We start from the raw sequence: 22015 nt of genomic DNA on the forward strand, positions 1-22015 counted from the left end.
ACCAAGCACTAAATGCACTTATTTCATTTCTACAGTGGCTTTACAATACCAAGCGTAGGCTGTAGCTGTCCCTTGCATTGCCTATGTTCTCTGCTGAATAACTTTACTTGCACTACTAGGTTAGAATAGCTCTATCAAAGTTGACAAACCTTGCAGACCAAGGGCATAAACTATTCTGAGACTTGTTATTAACAATATGGTTGAAAAGGTTGTTGCATATATTCTTATTATCTCATTTTCTCATTGGAATGGCAAAGATATAAAATTCTGCACAGGTTCTTACGGGCAACAATCATTAAATATATATACTTCTTGGAGTAAAATGTCACTACAAGTCATAGTCTTATAGTCTTATCATGCTATCAGCAGTCATCACTAGACATTCATAACAGAATTTAACTTACTGGGCCTTATAAACATTTACATTCAATATTCTTATGACAAAAACAAATAATAAACAAGTGAGGCAAACCGGAAAATGTCATTCTTAAATCTATATCCTAGCAAGGAACAGCTACAAGGTGAGTCATGCCACATACCATTCCAATAATATCGCAGGGCCCTACCAGAGAGCTCAGAATTGCTGTTGGGGTCAGCAGACATATTTGGGTCGGAGGGTGAGATGGTACCAGTAGAAGGGCCTGAAGAACATGCACGAGAGTATCGATGGTGATGAAGGCATGAATTATTATCAAGTACTGCCAGATTCTGGTTATTTTTTATTTCTTCAAGTTCAGTTATTATCTGAAAAATCAATAATATATATTATTGCACTGAGGAAAAAATCACATTTTTAAAGGACCTCCTAATAAATCTAATACACTTGCACATAATCAATCAACATATTACTGTTAGGATTTACTCCTCCTTAAATAGGATCACGAGGAATGACTAGAAATTGCCAAAGAGGGAAATGGATATGTAAAATAAAGAATAATGGTTTGTGCTAACAGCAGAAAACAAAAGATGGAAAGCCCTCTATCACAGTTACATTAACAGGAAAAATTATTTCTGGCAAATGTAAAGAAAAACTTCAGCAACACTTTAAATGAAAATCATAACATTCTTCTTATATATACACTCATACATTCAAATATGTACACTCGACCCTCCATTTAACATAATAAAGGAGGTGGGGGTTGGTCCATTGAGATAAACTGTCCACAGTTTCAGGTACATGTAGATGCAGGTAATTTTAGGAACAAAAGCTGCAGTAATCAATCCACTACCCTAGTTTCCTATCTCAGATGACCTACAATTCCCAGGTATATGACAATGTCCACCAGATTGGACCACAAGCCATTCAAGGAAGAGATATTGTGTTGATGTCTGGGTAAGGTGAGAGTATGATAGGGTATGATGTGGAGTTCTGTGTCTTCTGTGTGGTGACTGCATCCAGAGCTGTATGATGCTGTGGCCAGGCCTATTCTATGTTAGTCTATATACAAAAGGTTTCTTCCCCCATATACAGGTCACCATCCAAAGCATGTTTAAAAGCTAGATGGTGGCCTAAACAGTCATGCCAGCAACCTTTTGCTTGTTGCAGGAAGGGTTTCTCAGTTTACCTGATGTGTGGTGGAGTCAGATGGAGTATGGAGCCTGGGGGTTAGTCTAGAATGGAAAGGTCACTTGTGAAAAGGTTAAACAGTCCAGATAATGGTTTTGCTCCTTGGGAGGCTTCACTGCACAATGTTTTGGTCCCTGATAGTTTGTTGTTGTTGTTGTCATTCCCAAGCAGTCCCGTCTCCCTGAGGACTGCCATGGCTGGAACAGGATTTTCCCACAAATCCCTTATAGAATAAATGTTGTGTTATTGGCATGTGTAACTGTGTACAATGCAATCTTCTATAATGAGTTATACAGTATGGGGAGAAGTGTTACATCCTGGACAGTTATCCATAATGTGGTCATCCAGCTGCCTCTGATAACTTATAAAAGCTGGATGGTGGGTGAACCATAGCATGTCCAGACAGACTCTGTCCTCTTGGGGAGAGAGGATTCAGAGGGATGGATATTAGGGGGTCAGCCATGCAGCAGTGTGTTGTCTTTCAGTCTGTTGATGGAGCAGTGAATGATACAATTATGGACATGCTTCTGGAGGTGGGTGTCTGGTGTTAAGGAGCAATATAGGTTGGGTGTTGTTCTGTTTCTTGGCATATGTGGATGTTCTCTATCTAGTGTGGTGGGTGGGTTGTTTGTGGAGGCTGTGGCAAGTGCTTGTGTGCCTCTCATGTCAAGGTGATCTTTCTTTTCATGGTGTAAATGGTGTGTAGGTGCTGTATTTCTGCAGCCTGTAATTATCTTGTTGTGGATGTGCTGTGTCTTGCGACACTGCTTCTGACCCAGGGCAGTGGACAAGGTGCAGGGATGACCCGTCATCCAGGAGGTGCTAAGATAAGAGGGAGGGTGGAGGGGTGTGGAGTGTATTCAGGGATGGAAAGGGTGGGAATGATTTTATGCCTTTTCCTTTTTGGCTACCTCCCTTGTAAGGGGAAAAGAGCCTTGGTATATGTATGTATGTATGTACTTATCTTTGGGGCTTTGTTCTGTATAGTCTGTAGGGTGTTGTGGAGTGTCTTAGTAAGGTTAGGGGCCCATGTGGGGCTCGCATAATTCATCATTGAGTGAATATACTGTTTATATACTGTAGTATTAGTTTCTTTGTTGTGTCTGAATGTTGTACATGCAAGTGATCTGAGTGCATTGAGTCTTTATGGTTGTGATGTGTTGTTTACATGACATGGATGTATCATACTCCTATGTGTTATTCCATGATAACAGTTGGCTGTTCTGCACTTTACACAAGCCAAGAAGTTTGTCATCCAATTCTTGGCACTGTTGTGTATGTCAGTCTCAAGTTTTTATATGTCTAGGGACAGTATCAAATGCCTTATTTACATGGGGTGAAGGAGGCTTTGGGGAAGAGGGGAATGTCTGTTGAGGAAGGACAGGAGAGGACAGAAGACAGGGGTGAATGGAGAATGGTTGTATATGGATGATGTTGTGATGCATGAGGTGGAATGGGCAGGGGGGATGGGGGGGTGAGGTAGTATGTGTGAGCAATTTTTGAAGCAGCCCGAAGGGATCTCTCCCCGTATTCTCCTTTATGCATGGGGGGACGGAGAGGTGGGGGTTGCCGATTTAATGAAGTGGCCTTGCTGTGGATGTGCTGTGTCTTGCGACACTGCTTCTGACCCAGGGCAGTGGACAAGGTGCAGGGATGACCCGTCATCCAGGAGGTGCTAAGATGAGAGGGAGGGTGGAGGGATGTGGAGTGTATTCAGGGATGGAATGGGTGGGAATGATTTTATGCCTTTTCCTTTTTGGCTACCTCCCTTGTAAGGGGGAAAAAGCCTTGGTATATGTATGTATGCCACCATTATTGTGCATTCTATTGTTTTTTCGTTTTCTTTCTTTTTTCTACATTTCTCTAGTACTTATTGAGAGACATTAATGGTAGCCTGTTGGAGGATAGGCTCTCTATGAATTTGTGTTATTAGAGATAGGCAGTTGTGTTTTCATTCTTCCCAAGACCTGTCTGTCCATTAGTGGATATGATAGATAGGAGGGAGATAAATCCTAGGTAACTGGCAAAGGGTACCAGGCAAGACCATACTTCACTAAGGGAAGAAATATTGTGTTGTTATCTAGGGATTGTTAATGTGGGGCATTATAGAATGAGGTCCTTTGTGTCTTCTGTGTGGTGGTTGCATCTAGGGCAGTTTGATTCTGTGGTCAAGCCTATTATGTGCTCATACTTTTGTAATGTCTTAAAATAAACTGAATCACAAATACACACAAATGGCTACAGCAGTTCTTACACAAACTGCACAGTTACATGCAGTCAATACCTTAGGGACTTTAAAGGCACTCCTACAGAGCAGTCACACAGCCAATTATATTTCTGGTGTGAAAAAGTTGACCACTACTCAAACCCAAATATCAAAGTGAAATTAGAATAAAACACCACAGGTATATAAAATAAGAATGTCCTGTGCTTATACTCAAAGGATACTCATGATATATTGTTTTTTAGATATTTTTTTCTGACATCAAATGGTTTTTGCTATATCCAGGGTGTAAGTTTCTTCAGTTATTGTAAAGAATGAATACAGAAAATAGGTAAAGGTGGAGAGTTTGGTAAGAAAATACTAGATTATGGAAGTAAAATAATCATGGGAAATCTACCAATTCACTCCCAACATATTCTAGTGTAGTCCACACATGTTAGCTAAAGAACTACATGCATCACTTGAAAAACACAAGTAAACCTGTGCAAAATTTGGACGCTCTTCTGGAATTTTATGCCATGATCTTTCCAAAATTGCTGAGATCTCTACAGGATATGCCATCTCTAAAGGTGGTCGACTGTGTCTACAAAAATCACAAAATAATTCTACAATCTAGAAGTTAATTGCACTGAAAATAAAAACAATATTCTTATTCCAGATATGAACACATATGATTTGGCTACCTCCCTCATAAGGGGAAAAGTTTTTGCTTTATGGATAGATGAACACATTTTCATCAAATCACATTACAATATAAACACTTACTTATAAGCCATATCAGCAGCTGCTGCTGCTGGTTTGAGGTGAGAAAATGGCAGTTCTGATGTCAGCAGCTCCCAAAGGCATAATGCATAGGAAAATATATCAGCCTTAATGGAATACCTTGTACACTGAAAAAAATCATAATATACAAATATTTAGTTCTTTGCTTTACAAACATATACACATATAACAAAAAGACTTTCACCCAAAAAAGGGGTAGTTGAATCAAAACCTACACCCACCCCACATTCATCCAAACCCATTAAAAAACCCTCCCATTTTAGCAATACAATGAGACACATTCCTTCCACAGCAGGCACCAATGGATGGAGCTGGTTTACCCTACCATTCCTTTATATAATGAACAGCCTCATCCACAAAAAAAAAAAAAAAAAAAAAAAAAATTATATATATAAATATATATATATATATATATATATATATATATACAGTACACACACACACATATATATATATATATATATATATATATATATATATACACATGCACACACACACCAAGGTTTTTTCCCCCTTACAAGGGAGATAGCCAAGTCAAAAGGCAAATACCCACTCTCACCCATTTCATTCCCATCTACCAACTTTCCTCCCTCTCAACTTAGCTTCTCATGGATGATGGGTCATACCTATTTCCTGCCCAATGCCCTGGCAATGTAGCAAGAGACAGTACATCAACAGCAAGGCAACTTCATTTAATCAGCAAATCCACCTTTCTGTCCCCTCATGCAGAAAAAGAGAAGACAGGGAGAGATCCCTTCAGGCTGCATCAAAAATATCTTTCACACATAACCACTCCTTACCCCGACCCACTCCCTTCCTTGTATCACAGTATCATTTATACACATCCATTCTCTGCTCACCCCTATCTCCTGCCTTCTCCCTTCTTTGCTCAACAGACATTCCCCTCTTGCTCAATACACCTTTCACCCCTTCCATCCATCTAATCCTTAGTCGTCTCCTCATGTTCATGCCACCAACCTCTACCTTTCACCTCTTTTACTAATCTATTCACTCACTCTTTCCATGAATCCAAACCATCCCAACACTCTTTCATCAGCCTTATCTGTCATCTCCTTTTCCACTCCCACTCTCCTCATTTCTCACTCTATCCAGCCTTGTAACCCCTACCATACTTCTCAGACATTTCATCTCAATCACACAGTGATAGATACATGGAATAAATTGAAAGAGAAAACAGTGAGTGCTAAAACTATACATGACTTTAAGAAAGTACTGGATGCGGAAAGATATAACTGTGGGTCTCTAAGAGTATAGCTCTTCTCCCACAAAATACAACTAGGTAAATACATATTAACTCTTCCTCTCTGCCTTTCTTAAATTCCAAGTCTCTGCCTCATACAATACTGTCGGCACAATTATCCCTCCATATAATCTCCTCTTTGCATCCATTCCCAGTTGCCTATTTCTCATCACACTTTTTAATTCCCTAAGGCATTTACTTACTCAGTCTACAATTTACCTCCACCTCCATGCCTCCCTTTCCTGCCAGATGAGACCCCATATAATTGAAGATATCCACTTTCTACAACCTTTCTCCTTCAAGACTTACTTCCAACTCCCTGCCATCCTCTCTCTTTGTACATCTCATCACCTTATTTTTATCCACATTTACTTTCAACTTTCTCTTATCACATATTTTCTCAAACTCCACCACTAACTCCCTTAATCCCTCCTCTGACCCTGCCACAAGCACAGTGTCATCAGCAAATAACAATTGGTTCACCCCCCACTTTTCTCCATTTTCTTTAACCATCTCCAGTCCCCTACCCATTACTCTCACATTTACCTCCCACACCACCCTATCCATACACACATTGAACAGCCATGGCAACAAGACACATCCTTTACACAGTGCCACCTTTACCTCAAACCACTCGTTCTCTCCATTTCTAATTCTAACAAAGGCTTTACTATTCAATAACAATTGCAATTAATCAATATTAATAAATAACAATAATAATAATAATAAATATATAAATACAATAGTTACTGAGCAGACAAGAACATAATTTCAAGATACATTGATTATTCATATATTTACAATCATTCCCAATTCACTCCTATCTTCTGCACTCTTCTTAAGTCAACAAACATCTTTCTTACATCCCAATCCCCCTTTACCCTATTCACTCTCCACCTCATTCTTGATCTTCTTCACGAGTTCATTCCATCCATTTCTACTATCCACAATCTTTTTGATAGTTTTTCCTCTTTCATTCTCAGCATTTTGATCTACCCTATCCAATAGTTCTCCTTTCACCCCTGTGCTCTACCTCAATTCCACATTTCTCATCTCAAGAATGTTTAGGCTCTTCCTTTCAGCCTCTTTTAAATTCTATATCTCCATTCCATACAGTACCATGGGCACAATCACTCCTTCATTCAACCTTCTCTTAGTGTTCATCCTTAGATACCTATTTCTCATGACACTTTTAACTCCTCCAGATATTCACTTGCCTCCTTTACTCCTTAATTCACCTCCACCTCCACTTCTTTCACTGCCACATGTGACTTCAAATATATATGTTCTCCACTTCTTCCATAGAATAATACCTTAGCATTGTTGAGTCTTGTGATCACTAAAAGGGAAGCTAGCTTTTGGTGTATGTTTATTATAGTTATGCAATGAGAGGTAATCATGACTTTTCTGTTTAGAATGAAAATATGGTGTGTTAGTGTTGAATGAGATGAAACTGAAAGGAAAAGGTGAGTTAGAGTTTGGGAGCATGGTAGACAATGTGCAAGTGGTGGTGAGAGGATGAGGGAGGGAAGGGGTGGTTTTGCTCATCTATCTATCTATATACCAAGGGCTTCTCCCCCCTTATAAGGGAGGTAGCCAGTTAAACCATGCTACCTCTGTTGATAATCTAGATATTCCTTAAAAAGTCACGAGTTCTCTAAAGAGATCCTTCTCCTGGCTTTAACTTTGCTACCCCCTTTATAAAGGGTAAAAGGTCTTTGGTATGTATATATAATTATGCCTCTTTAGAGACTTTTGTTTAGTGCCTTGTTCCAAAATGTTTACACTAAGTTCATGTACAACAACACACTTTCTATACCTGTGTAAAAACTTCAGGTGCCATCCATCTTAGGTTCCCAGGTTGTTTAGTCATATTTTCCTCAAAGATATTTTGCACAAGACGTGACTCCCCAAAATCTGCCACCATTGCATGACACTGAAATACATTCATCTTATCATGATATATTTCTATCCATTTCTACAAAAATAACCTACAAAAGCAGAGAAACATTAATTATTATCCTATCATATTCAACAGAAACATTTTTAACAGTCACTTAAAAGATTACAAACCCCTTCATTCAGAAGTATATTGTGGGAGTTAAGATCTCTGTGAATGATTGGCTGTGGTAGAGTATGAAGATAGTACATTCCTTTGGCGACATCCAATGCTATCTCAAACTTGGTTACGGTGTCTAGAGATCTTTTTTGTTCATGGAGAGTACTGAAGAGGGAGCCACCACTAACATACTCAGTCACTATAGCAAATTGCTATAAAAGGAAAAATTGCATAGTAGCATTAATACTGTAGAAAAGCTCTCTTCTCAACCCTGTACACATGCATGTATGTATGTATGATGCAGCCTAAAGAGATTTCTCCCCATCATCTCTTTTTCTGCATGAGGGAGTGGAGGGGTCACTGATTTAATGAAGCAGCCTAAATGTGGATGTGCTGTGTCTTGCTGCACTGCTTCTGACCCTGGGCAGTGGGCAAGATGCAGGGATGACCCACCATCCAGGAGGAGCCAAGAAAAGAGGGAGGGAGGGGTGGTAAATGGGAGTGGAGTATGTGGGGATGAAATGGGTGGGAGTGGATTTATGCCTTTGGCTTTGGCTACCTCCCTTGTAAGGGAAAAAGGCCCTTGGTATATGTATGTAGGGTTTTTCCCTTTCCCAGAGATCTAGAGAAGGGTCCAGGGTCTGATGCCAGCCACTGTGGGGTTTTGAATTTCCAGTAAGTGACACTAAGAGCTAAGATACAGAAACAAGGGTGCTGGATGGGAGTGGAGTGGGTGGAAGTGGGTGCATGCCTTGCCTTGGCTACTTCCCATATAAGGGGGAACAAGCCTTGGTATAAAGACAAATAGAAACTCAAGCCAACAACTATTATTATTCCCACAAACTAATAGATATTTTGTAAAGGTTTCAATATAATAAATGGGTCAAGTTATTGAGGAATATATAAAAATTTAGTTTCACCAATTTCTCACGCACAGCTGAATCAAAGAAATCACAGATCTAATAGGATCAAATAAATTAAAGGTACATCAGCAACTTACACTTGGGTCATGCAAACATGCACCAAGAAACTTGACAATGTAGGGTGAGTCGAGTGATCCAAGAATGGACACTTCTCTGCAAAACATTTCGATATCGCTTTTTCCATAAAACACATTGGCCCGATATCGTTTAACTGCAACTATCTTGTCATCGTATTTCCCCTAGAAAAAATGAAACTAAAAAATAATGCAATCATTCTAGGTGAACTGAAGTAAAAATTTGACATGAATTACATCATGAGTTTATTTTAACAAAAATAAAAAGTATGATTACTTCCTTCTACCCAAATGCTACTGCAAACCATCAATGATTGGATGTTTCCTCTGTTCATCTTTTAACACAAATTAAGAGGCAGATTTTCTAGTGCTAACAAATAATCATAGAAGAAAGAATCCTGTTAACTTACTTTAAACACCTTACCAAAGGATCCTGAACCAATAGTTTCTATGTTTTCTATCTCAGCTAAGCTGAGATGCAGATGAGGAGGGAGAACAGATCTCAAGTGAAGAACATCAGCTTTATCTGTGAAAAGAAAGGAAATGTGTAATTCACCAGTCTTGGATCACATGCTGGACTCATGATCATAAGTTATTACCCTCCTGGATGAGAGCTCAGAGCTCATACATGGCCCAATCTATGGATAATGCTATGACCTGTGCATTGTACAAGCCAAACAAGTGTTCCTTCTTGAATTCATGAAATCATATAGTAGATGAAAGTACCTATCACCATTTCTTTGGAAGAACTATCTGTAGATTCCATGTGTCATAAGGATCCAGTGTGATATCTGTAGCACAGCTATATCATGAGTCAACTTAGATATTGTGTGATGACCCACACTACAGAGATGCCTTTCCAGTATGCCCTGTGTGATTCTGCTTTCTCACAAAACATATGAGGACCTACACAGGAGAGGCCTTTCCAGTGTGACCTTTGTGACTTTGCTTTCTCACAAAAGTCACACACACATCGATTGTCAGTGTAAAGATGTCTCAACTAGAGCTCCCAAGAAATAACTGAGCCACTCAACTATAAAAATAAAAGCAAAACTAGTTTGTATTAAATGGGAAGAGGAATATTTGTGGATGCCCAAGATGATTTAATACAGTAGAAATAGTGAGTATTGAAGAAAATGGAAAGGAATGGAAACAGACCAGAAAATGGCAATGGAGTTGAACCCAATGTAAACATTGGAAAGCAGAGACCTCTACTGGGACAATACCAAAGCATAATGAAAACATCGAAAAACCATTGGGTGTTTTAAGGTACAGTGAAGATGAATTTTTTTTCTGGATTTAATAAATATGACAGAAGACTGAGTAAAATTATAGACATAGAAAAGGAGATGAGATCTAGGAAGATTTCATGGAATCAAGAGATTATGGATCTAAAGAAAGAAATCATGCACCTAAAGAATGAGTACAACATAATCAACAAAGAAGTGTGGGACTTAAGAAAATGCAGAAATAAATAATGAGGAAAGTGAATTGAAAAAAGAATTAATCAAAGTAAAAAGTGAAAATGAAAGGATGAAAAACAAAAATACCACCAATAGTGAAACCTTACAAAAAGAGGTGAATGAACAAATCAAGATGGTGACTGAGAAGGTTGGAGGAAATATGGGAGAGGAAGGCTTACAGAAAATCAGAGAAGAATGGTAAAGGACCAAAAAAGCCAAAATATAGCTTTCAAAGAAATTATCCAACAACAAATGCAGGAGGATACCAAAGACACATTTATTCAGGTAATCAAAGTGAAAGAAAATTGGGTTGGAGATACAGTAGACAAAACAAAGTGCATGGTACTATATGACATAAAGGCAAAACATAACCCAGTTAAGTACTTGAGCGAAAAAGAATAGAAGGAAATAGCAAGAAAAATCCTGAAACCAGTACAAGACGATGAGCAAGAAATAGAAAAAGAAACAGAAATGCATAGGATGGGGCAATACTCAAAAGAAAAAATCAACCTATAAAGATCAAATTAAGGTCACAAATGGTAGCAGAAGTATTAGTAAAAGCAGGAAAGTTGATAAACAGTGAAAACTATAAAAGTATATGGATAAAAAAAAGAAATGAATAACGAGGAAAAAGAGAGAAGATACTAAGAAGTGAAGGTAGAGGAAAAAAAAAAAAAAAAAAAGTTCTATTGGAGAGTACTAGACATGAGGCTGAGAAAATGGTATATTCAAGAAAAAGAAACAAAAGGAACAGAGAACAAGATAGAAAAGGAAAAAAATTAAGTGACTTATACTAACATAGATGGTTTGATCTCAGGATTAAATGAACTAAATGATTATCTGTCAGAAGAAAAACCAGATATAATGGGAATTGTGGAGACAAAATTCAGGGGTCCACTACCACCAAATAGTGTTGGACAAGGATTATATAATCTCTGATTGAAAAATAGAGAGGAAAAACTGGGTGGAGGAGTCATGTTTTTCATTAAGAAAAACTTAAATATGACAAAGGCTACAGATGGAGAAAAAAGTGTAGAAATGATCATGGTAAGTTGAAAATAGTGACATGAAAAGTATAAAGTTTTTGGTGATTTATGTGCCCCAAAAAGTGGGTTCTTGAATAGAGAGCAATTATTCTACAATATTAGAAGATACAAACCATTCATTAAATGAGATGCTGAAGGATGGAGGAAACATAGTACTTATGGGAGATCTTAACTGCAAAGAAATATGTTGGGAAGAGATGATAGTGAAAGGTGGAGAGAACCTTTGGGGAAATATATTATTTGACATGACTAGAGAACATACAATGACACAATGGACTGTCGAGAGTATATTTAATATTTACATCAGAACCTGAAGTTGTGGATAAAATTTAATACAAAACACCAATTGGGAAGAGTGACCACATACTACTTGAGTCTGAACTTAAAGAGGAAATACATAAATGGAGAGAAATGAGAAATACAGATAAGGAAAATTGATGTATAACAAAACAGACTTTGGGAAACTTAGAAATGATGGCCCCAACACTTTCAAAACTGTCATATGAGGAGAGATTGTCAAAGCTGGAATTACCTACTCTGGAACAAAAGAGAGAAGGAGGTGACCTACTGACCATCTATAGAATCATGAGAGGCATGGAGGCCCTTGATAGAGAAGACTTACTAAATTGGGATAAGAGATATACAAGGGGACATGTAAAGAAACTCAAAATAGGACAGTTATGTAAGGGACCTGAAAAAGAACAGCTTTCCATATAGTGGTGGATGTCTGGAACAAATTGGACAAAACAATAGTGTGTACAAACACCATACATGAATTTAAGAGCAAACTAAATACTGCAAGATACAAAGACGGAAAACCATGAGCATAGCTCCCCTTCCTGTAAGATACAACTACAGTAAACTCCCTCAATATAACGGATCTTGATATACCAGATATCGGATATAACCGACAAAAAATTTGACCGAACAAACCCTTGCTATAATGGATTTTTATCCATTATAGCGAGGGATCCTGGGTTATAACGGATCTTTGGATATAACGACAGACACGTGCCCATATCGTCCATTACACTGAAGGTTTACTGTAATTTCTAATTCCAGACAAACTTTGGGATATAATAGATCTGTCTGGTGTTTCCATCGGATATAATGGATCCTCAGTTATAACAGATCTTTGGATACAACGACAGACCCCTGTTCACATATCATCTGTTATATCGAGGGTTTACTGTAGGTAAATAAATACACTGCTTCTGACCCAGGGCAGTGGACAGGGTGCAGGGATGACCCGTCATCTAGGAGGTGCTAAGATGGGAGGGAGGGTGGAAGGGTGTGGAGTGTTTTCGGGGATGAAATGGGTGGGAATGTTTTTGTGCCTTGTCCTTTTTGGCTACCCCCCTGGTAAGGGGGAAAAAAGCCTTGGTATATGTATGTATGTAAATAAATACACACACAGAAGAGATCTGAAAAAGAATAGCTTCCCACACAGAGTGATAGATATCTGGAACAAACTGAATGAGGAAACAGTGAGTGCAAAAATTATACAAGAATTTAAGATCAAACTGGATGCTGAAAGATACAAAAGTGGGTCACTACAAGCATAGCTCTCTTCCCACAAAAAATAACTAGGTAAATACACATGCACGCCCTAACTCTTTGCCCACCAGAGAAGGAGTGCCAGTCCTCAGTGTGGTGATGCTGAAATTTTCAGCACTGGGTGGGACTCAAATTAAGATCACAGAATTAGTAATCAAGAGCAGTACCACTACACTGTCAAGCCTGGGTTTGTCTTAACCACTTCAGTACAATGATGCCTATGTAAGTGTCATGAAGCATGAGTGGGTACATGAGGATGCCAGCATCAGCGTCTTGATTATATATTTTTGTAGTTGTACATGAGTTAGCCCCAGATTCTGTGAACTGGTTTAATTATGTTTCATGTGTTTATTCTTACTCAGAGTAAAAGAGAATGAGTAATGTAGCAGTGACTTTATATTTTATAATGCAGGTAGTGTGATGCATCATAAGGCAGCCAATACTGCGTGTGAGAATTTGACTCGTACTGAAGTGGTTAATGTCATTGGCTTGCAGAAGAAGAAGGAGTGTAACTGCCAATGTGCTCCTCTCCTTATCATAAAAGAAAAACAGGTACAGGATGGAAGAAAGTTGAAATGTTCTGAAAGAATGAATGAAAACTGGGGTTGTTCTGGAAATCAAGAATAATTCCCTTGGGGCCATGCCTCTTGGTGGGGGTGGGCATAGATAAGTTCCCATGGACAGTAGATTGATGGTTGGTTCCTATCCTTTGATGGTCCCTATTTCTTGTCTAAGATGCAGCCACCATGAAGAAGATACAGAACACCTAAAACTACACTGTTCCTGATTCACTCTCTACAGATAATAAAATATCTTCAATGAGTGATTTGGGAGTTGAAGTAGTGACTGCAGACAGCTACTTGAGAGTTGTGGTTATCCTGGAAGACAGACCTGGGGCAACAGATTAACTGACTCTCCTTCCACCACCTTAGTATCAACACATAAAGACACAATTCATTGACATCTCTGGAATACATTTTCAATATAACTCAAAATGAAACTAACCTTGTATCATGGTACGTAGTTTCCCAATTGGGGAGGGTACAGGAAAATATGATGTTTCCAGTCCTGAGAGATATTCTCCCCTTGCATAATCATCATGCATCCCTGGACGTCGCAAATGCTTCAGTAAGTTGATTATATCATCATATCCACGGTCATAGGCCCACATTAATGGTGTCTGATCATCCTGTATACAATAAGAATGATAAGAGTAATTAAAGCACAAATTGCAACAGCTAACAGATGCTTCTATAATGTAGAAAATATTTTGAAAAAATATACATAAGCAGAAAGAGGAAGTATAAGATATATGATACCATTATAAGCCAGTTCTTTTGTATGGATGTGAAACATGGGCAATAACTGTGGAGATGAAACAAAGGTTGAAGGTTTTGAAAATGTTGTGCTGAGAAAAATTTTGAGCCCAACCCGTGATCCAGAAATGAGACAGTGGAGAAGGAGACATAATTAAGAACTAAGAGAGATGTATGCTAAGCCCTGTCTGATGGGAGTTGTGAAAGCCTGAAGACTGAGATGGGCTTGGCTTGTGGCTAGAATGCTGGAAGACTGCTTCCATAATAGAATGATGGATGGATGGCAGAAGATTACCTGGAAGACCCCAGAAAAGATGGGAAGACAATGTAAAGAGTGAACTGGAGAAGGTGAAGGTAGCAGGTTGGCAAAACTGGAGGAACATAGCACAAGACAGAGAAAGATGGCAAAAGCTTGTGTAAGTAGTCAGGGTTCTACAAGAGGACTAGAGTGTGTGAGTAATTATCCTGTATATGAAGGTACAGGAGAATCACATATTGCTATAATACAATAAGATGAAAGGGGCAATAAATGAGTTTTGGGTGGGTGTGAGATTTTCCACCACTCCTTTTAACTACTTCAGTACAAGTCAAATTCTTGCACACAGCATTGGCTGCCATATGTACAATGCATCATACTACTCTCATTGTAAAATATAAAGTCACTGTTGTATTACTCATTCTCTTTTACATACATACATACATACATATACCAAGGCTTTTTCCCCCTTCCAAGGGAGGTAGCCAAAAAGGGAAAGGCATAAAAACACTCCCACCCATTTCATCCCTAAATACACTCCACACCCCTCCCACCCTTCCTCTCATCTGAGCACCTCCTGGATGACGGGTCATCCCTGCACCCTGCCCACCGCCCTGGGTCAGAAGCAGTGTCGCAAGACACAGTACATCCACAGCAAGGCCGCTTCATTTAATCGGCGACCCCCCCTCTCCGTCCCCCTTTGCATATAAGGCGAGGACGGGGAGAAATCCCTTTGGGCTGCGTCAAAATTTACTCACACATACTACCCCACCCCCCACCCCCCGCCCATTCCTCCTCATGCAGTCACAACATCATCCATATACAACCATTCTCCACTCACCTCTGTCTTCCGTCCTCTCCCTTCCTTCCTCAACAGACATTCCCCTCTTCCCCAAAGCCCCCTTCACCCCATCCATCCACCTCATCATAGGACGTCCCCTCATGTTCACTCCCTCCACATCTGCCTTCCATACCTCTCTTACTAGTCTTTCTTCACTCATTCTTTCCACGTGTCCAAACCATCCTAATATTCTTTCATCAACCCTATCTCCCAAATCCTTTTTCACCCCTGTTCTCCTCCTCACCTCCTCATTTCTCACTCTTTCTAGCCTAGTAACCCCCACCATACTTCTCAGACACCTCATCTCAAACACATTCAAACTCCTTCTCTCTTCTTCTCTTATGTTCCACGTTTCTGCCCCATACAGTGCTGTTGGCACAATCACTCCTTCATACAGTCTCCTCTTCGCATCCATTCCCAAATGTCTATTTCTCATTACACTCTTTAAACCACCAAGGCATTTACTCGCTTCTCTCAATCTACATTCTACCTCCACCTTCACTCCACCTTTTCCTGCTACACTTGCACCCAAGTATCTAAAACTATCCACTTCCTCCAGTCGCTCTCCCTTAATGTTCACTTCCAGTCTACTGCCACTTTCACCCCTTGTACATCTCATCACCTTACTTTTACCCACATTTATCTTTAGCTTTCTTCTATCACATACTCTCCCAAACTCTGCCACCAGCTTCCTCAATCCCTCCTCTGACCCTGCCACAAGCGCAGTGTCGTCCGCAAACAACAGCTGTCTCACCTCCCACTTTTCTCCATTTTCTTTAACCATCTCCAATCCCTGACTCACTACCCTAGCATTCACCTCTTGCACCACCCCATCCATGTATAAGTTGAACAGCCAGGGCGACATAACGCATCCTTGACGAAGTCCCACCTTTACTTCAAACCACTCACTCTCTCCATTTCTAATCCTAACACATGCTCTACTACTCACATAAAAACTCTTGACAGCTCCCAAAAGCTTTCCTCCTATCCCATAAATCTGCATAACCTCCCACAGTGCCTTTCTGTCTACCCTATCATAAGCCTTTTCCAGATCCATAAAAGCCCAAAAAACATCCTTCCCCTTTCCTATAGCTTTCTCACATATCTGTCTTACCACAAAGATCTGATCTACACAACCTCTACCCGTCCTAAATCCACACTGTTCCTCACCAATTACTCCTTCTGTTCCTCTCCTAATCCTCTCAATTAAGATTCTCCCATAAGCCTTCCCTACTACACTCAACAAGCTAATCCCTCTGAAATTACTACATTCACACTTGTCCCCTTTTCCCTTGTAAAGAGGAACTATACAGGCACTACTCCAGTCCTCCGGTACTCTACCCTCTCTCCAGCAAACATTAAATAACCTCACCAACCAGTCCACCATCACTGAACCTCCCTTTTTCAGACATTCTGCATGACATCCATCCAGACCAGGTGCCTTACCTGCTTTCATCATCTTTACAACTGCCTTCACCTCATCCTTCCTTATTTCTCCTCCATTTTCCTTTTACTCTGAGTAATAATAAACACAGAAAATGCGATCAAACCAGTTCACAGAATCTGGGGGTAACTCATGTACAACTACAAAAAACATATAATCAAGATGTTACCGCCAGCATCATTGTGTACCCACTTGTGCCTCATGATGCCCATGTAGGCATCGTACTGAAGTGGTTAAGTATACATCAACTACTACATACATACACAAAATCTTTAATCACCCTCCTTATAAAGGGCAGGCTAAATTAAAAAATACCTGATGCCCTGACTCTACAAGGGAAAAAATTATGAAAAGATCCATAGTACCTCGTTTCAGCCCATTTAGTTGCCTTTTACAACTAATAAGGAAAAGATATAAAACACAACTCTTTTGCATGCACTACCATACCTTTTTATCTGATGTACTAAATTCTCGAGCTGGAATGTTGATATCTGCCCCATGATTTACCAGCAATTGCACAATACGAAAATGTCCATGATAGCAAGCTGAATGGAGCGGTGTATGTCCGTCTGGACTCTGCAATAAGAACCATACATTACTACCATTCCAAGGAAACCTATGATACCACTTTCATATCTGGTGAAAGTTCTGTAAATACTGGAATACAATCATCACTGCAACCTAACAGTGACTGTTATCAATTAATCAACTGTTGTCTTAAATTTCTCTGACCAAGGACCCACTGCAGCAGGTAGAGTTCCTTGGTTCCTCTTAATGATCTCTCTTGCAAGAAATGTTGGACTGCTTCCTACATTGTGTGAGGGTGTTATAGTCCCTACTTTTGATAAGACTGACATTGTAAGAAAATACTAAAAATCCAAAAACTAATGTAGTCAGTCCCATTATGATCCAGAAAATAAATTGTCTTTGGAATGCAAACCATGTTACAAACATAGAATGTGGAATGGAAAGTTATAAAATTGCAATAATAAATATCTAGTTATTGGAAGAAATCACCAAAGTCAATATTAAACTACTTACCTGATAGTTGATGAATGTTGCATCCTGATTTAACAAAAACTGGACCAACTCAATGCTAGCACCACTTGTGCATGCAGCATGGAGTGGTGTTTCACCCCAAAGATTCTCCTTCAGTAGGAGGCTGGAACCCCCATATGTCAAAATAATCTTGCAGCACTCATAGTGACCACCATAACATGCACTGCAAATGAAATATACTTATGAATTGTATAAAATAAAACTGTGTGCCAAACAATGTTTTGCTAGTATGTGATATATGTATCACCACATATCTACATACATACATATATATACATATATATATATACAGTATATATATATGTATATATATATATGTATATATATATATATATATATATATATACATATATATATATATATATGTCAACCACAATTCACTTTAATTCTAAGCCATCAACATCAAGAAATTCAAGGAGGCATACATGCAGAAATTGATACGTGGTACAGCTAAGGACTTGAACCTCCACTAGCACATAACAAGTGACAGTGACTTAACTGAATGCGCTATCAAGAAAGATGTAAGTGGAGCATAACTTTTCTTACATATTTGTATGCTCGAGTTACATACACATTTGCACAGTTTAGAGGACAGAGATCCCCATTGATGTCAAAAAAGATAAGAATTAAAATAATAAATAATTGCTGCTCCATTTAAAAACACCCCTAGACCTCCTATTTATATGTACAGTGTATATAACTAAAGAAAACCCATTATGTGCATCCTTCAAAATATTCTATGAAAATACATCAATGTTATAAAGATGTGGGGATGGTTACACAAGTGGGGATTATCTTGGATGGCGGGTGAGTAAGTACAGTCAACCCTTCACCTCTCATTTCTCCCTGCTCACTGATCACCTCTAATCTTCATTCTTTCCTATATGATGCCACCATTTTTATTGCCACAGGTAATTGTTTGCTAACTTATTTAGATCTTTAATATTCAATGTAAACTAAAAGTTTCAAATTTGCTCTGCTGCTCCACATGCTACCCGCACACACAAACACTTGCCAAATTTGAACGATCAAAGAGAAAGAGGTGATATGATTACAGTATTCAGGTCACTAAAGGGGATAGACTGAAAGAAGAGATATCCTGATTAAAGATGGGAGGGCTCTCAGAGGTCAAGGGAACAAATTAAGAAAGACTACATGTCGAAAGTATGTCAAGAAATACAGTTTTCCATATAGGTGCATGAATATGTGGAATAGTTTAGAAGGTGATATAACCCAAGCTCACACAACACATGAATTAAAACTTAAATATGATAACTAGAAATAGACTAAGATGGAACTGTACTGTACATGAATTTGAGGCTAGGTATGATAAAAAATTAGAGACTAGGAGACAGGTAAATATAATTACATAAATGTACACACACACACACACTTATGGAGATGGAGAGGAAGGCTGAGATAAATCCTTAAACTATGATTGCATAAATGCATATGTATGTAAGCCTCCATGTGTGATTCACTGGGGTGTTGGACCATGAGTCCAACACGTGATCAAAGATCATGGTGAATCATACACAGAGGCTCATTCTCTCTCTCTCCTGTGTACCTTTACCTTTCTCTCCTCCCTGGTGTCACCAAGTGGAGTCATTATTACTGCCATTGCTAAATGTTTGTGAGGGAGAGCAGTGGTGGTGCAGAAACATGTGGGCAGTGTAGGGTGAATCAACATGTGAACAACCAAATTTATCACTTGTTGATATTTGCAGCCTTATCCATGAACAATCAAATAATTTACTTGATTATACCCATGGCTTTACTCATGAATAATAAAATAAAATCCGAGTGTTAAATTTCTGAATATTACAGGTTGACTAGAAAAATAGGCCTGAACTTAGAATCAAGCTGCCCTAGGTGACACCATCACAAAAAAAATACTGATCACCTCATCCTACACAGCCCCACACTAACTATCCTTAGACAACAAGATATTTTCCCTGAGTGACCTATGGGCCTGTCTGGTGGCCACTGCCAGTTACATGGGATCCAACCTGCACAAGAGATCTGGGGCAACAAATTGACTGATTGGCAATTTCACAACACACATACACCTTACCAACCACACTTAATACTGATTCCTCTATAACAAGTAATGTCATACTTGTCTGCTTTTTTTTTGCATGATAGAACTACCTCCAGTCCACCAGTACATCTCCTTTCTTTAGACACACACTGAACAATATCACCAGCCAATACACTATTACTATTCTACCTTTTATCATCAGACATTTTATATAATAACAATCCAACTGAGGTACTTTTCCAGCTTTCATCTTTTTTAATACTGCTTGTAATTCTTTTTTTCTTATAGCTTCCTCATTTTCCAATCCCATCTCTGTCATTCTTCTAACATTTCTCCCCTTCAAAAATATATTTCCTTATTAACACTAGATAAGTGTTTTTACTGTAATATAAATACCTTATACCATAAAATAGTCTAATATATGAGTATGTGCAACAAAGTACTTGATGTGAATAATGCAAATCATAATAATGTGAAAATCAACAATAGATGATATCTATAAGATGTGGTTACTTTCAACTACACTTACAAATCCTAATTCATGTTCTAAAAATTTAGTATTACAGACAGTGAAGTAAATACATACATATGTAATGGTGTATCCATGTAAATGTTCTGCATATACACATCTGCCTTGTGATGTGGTTGCAACAGGAGGTTGAGTATGTCTACACTACCCTTGAGGACACAGTGGTGAAGGGGTGTGTTTCCTTCTTCATCTTGCACTTTTGCTATTACACCAAGATGAAAAAACATAATTAGTGATTTGTACTTAGTACACTGACCTTTAAGATTTAGCATAAGTCCACACTTGGTGCTTCCGCCATTACATATTTCTGAGAAAATTCTAGTCACCTGCATGAAACAATCTGTATTGCAAGCCTTAGCTAAAAAAAAAAAAAATAATAATAATAATACATACATATACCAAGGCTTTTTCCCCCTTACAAGGGAGGTAGCCAAAAAAGGAAAAGGCATAAAATCATTCCCACCCATTCCATCCCTGAATACACTCCACACCCCTCCACCATCCCTCTTATCTTAGCACCTCCTGGATGACAGGTCATCCCTGCACATTGTCCTCTGCCCTGGGTCAGAAGCAGTGTCGCAAGACACAGCACATCCACAGCAAGGCCGCTTCATTAAATCGGCGGCCCCCCCTCTCCGTCCCCCCATGCATAAAAGGAGAAGACGGGGAGAAATCCCTTCAGGCTGTGTCAAATTTTGCTCACACATACTACCTCACCCCCCATCCCCCACCCATTCCACCTCATGCATCACATCATCATCCATATACAACCATTCTTCATAATAATAATAATAATAATAATAATAATAATAATAATAATAATAATAATAATAATATTTCAGTTTAATGTCACAAATTGGGGTGTAATGATTAATTGGCATCAGCAAGAATCGGCACTTTTTTTGTGAATCAGCATTGGCGTCGGTGAGAATCGGCATTTTTTGTAAATAATGGGATTCAGCATCGGCAATATTTTGCTGATGCTTTTAAAATAACAGCACAAGCCAGAGTAAATGTTAGAGCAAATTATATTAATTTTCAATTCTATTTTTGTATTTCTTATATAAAATTAAATTAAAAATATATATGTTTTTTTGAAACAGCAAAGTTTCTACAACAGAAATTAAGCAAGAGTATTATATAAGTAAATCATCCAGGTGTCCATGGACTCAGTCAATTTTACCCATTTATATGTGCAAAAAATGGGCGGACGGATTTACTCCCACTTACTCCTCAGCAATTTATAGCCAAACAAATTGTTTATAAAGATTTTTTTATGCATGTTGACAAGTAAATATATAATCATACATCTTTATGCATTTTGGCTTAATAGTTCTGTTATTCAAAAATAAAAATTTTGTAAATAGACTTGAGGCTTAAAAATCACTAAATTAAAAACATCTGGTATCTTTATAAATAGTATCACATGTATTTTATTAGTGTTTTAAGTTTATATTAAGGTTTCTTTTGTCTAATAAGAAGTTGTTGGTGTTCATCAACAGCATACATACATATACCAAGGCTTTTTCCCCCTTTCAAGGGAGGTAGCCAAAAAGAAAAAGGCATAAAATC

The 22015-nt window shown here is 38.6% G+C and overlaps 1 protein-coding gene across 7 annotated transcripts in view; it reads right to left on the reverse strand.

Moving 5' to 3' along the window:
- LOC143021505 (serine/threonine-protein kinase TNNI3K-like) overlaps window positions 1-22015 on the reverse strand; it is a 36901-nt gene that overhangs the window by 5431 nt on the left and 9455 nt on the right. For 4 of the 7 annotated variants that reach the window (XM_076179075.1, XM_076179074.1, XM_076179076.1 and 1 more), the window contains 11 exons: window positions 20501-20645; window positions 17856-18036; window positions 17262-17390; window positions 13963-14146; window positions 9302-9417; window positions 8895-9056; window positions 7909-8106; window positions 7655-7771; window positions 4557-4681; window positions 4272-4374; window positions 540-744 (listed from right to left, as the gene is read on the reverse strand). In XM_076179075.1, coding sequence (XP_076035190.1) covers window positions 540-744; window positions 4272-4374; window positions 4557-4681; window positions 7655-7771; window positions 7909-8106; window positions 8895-9056; window positions 9302-9417; window positions 13963-14146; window positions 17262-17390; window positions 17856-18036; window positions 20501-20645 — 1665 coding nt within the window. Of the gene's footprint in view, window positions 1-539; window positions 745-1565; window positions 1612-4271; window positions 4375-4556; window positions 4682-7654; window positions 7772-7908; window positions 8107-8894; window positions 9057-9301; window positions 9418-13962; window positions 14147-17261; window positions 17391-17855; window positions 18037-20500; window positions 20646-22015 lie in introns of those variants that run through there. The other 3 variants (XM_076179078.1, XM_076179077.1, XM_076179080.1) reach the window with 3 other exon arrangements.

The sequence above is a fragment of the Oratosquilla oratoria genome, chromosome 42 (assembly GCF_046742065.1).
Source record: "Oratosquilla oratoria isolate Oo_2021 chromosome 42, ASM4674206v1, whole genome shotgun sequence".
Classification (NCBI taxonomy): Eukaryota; Metazoa; Arthropoda; class Malacostraca; order Stomatopoda; family Squillidae; genus Oratosquilla; species Oratosquilla oratoria.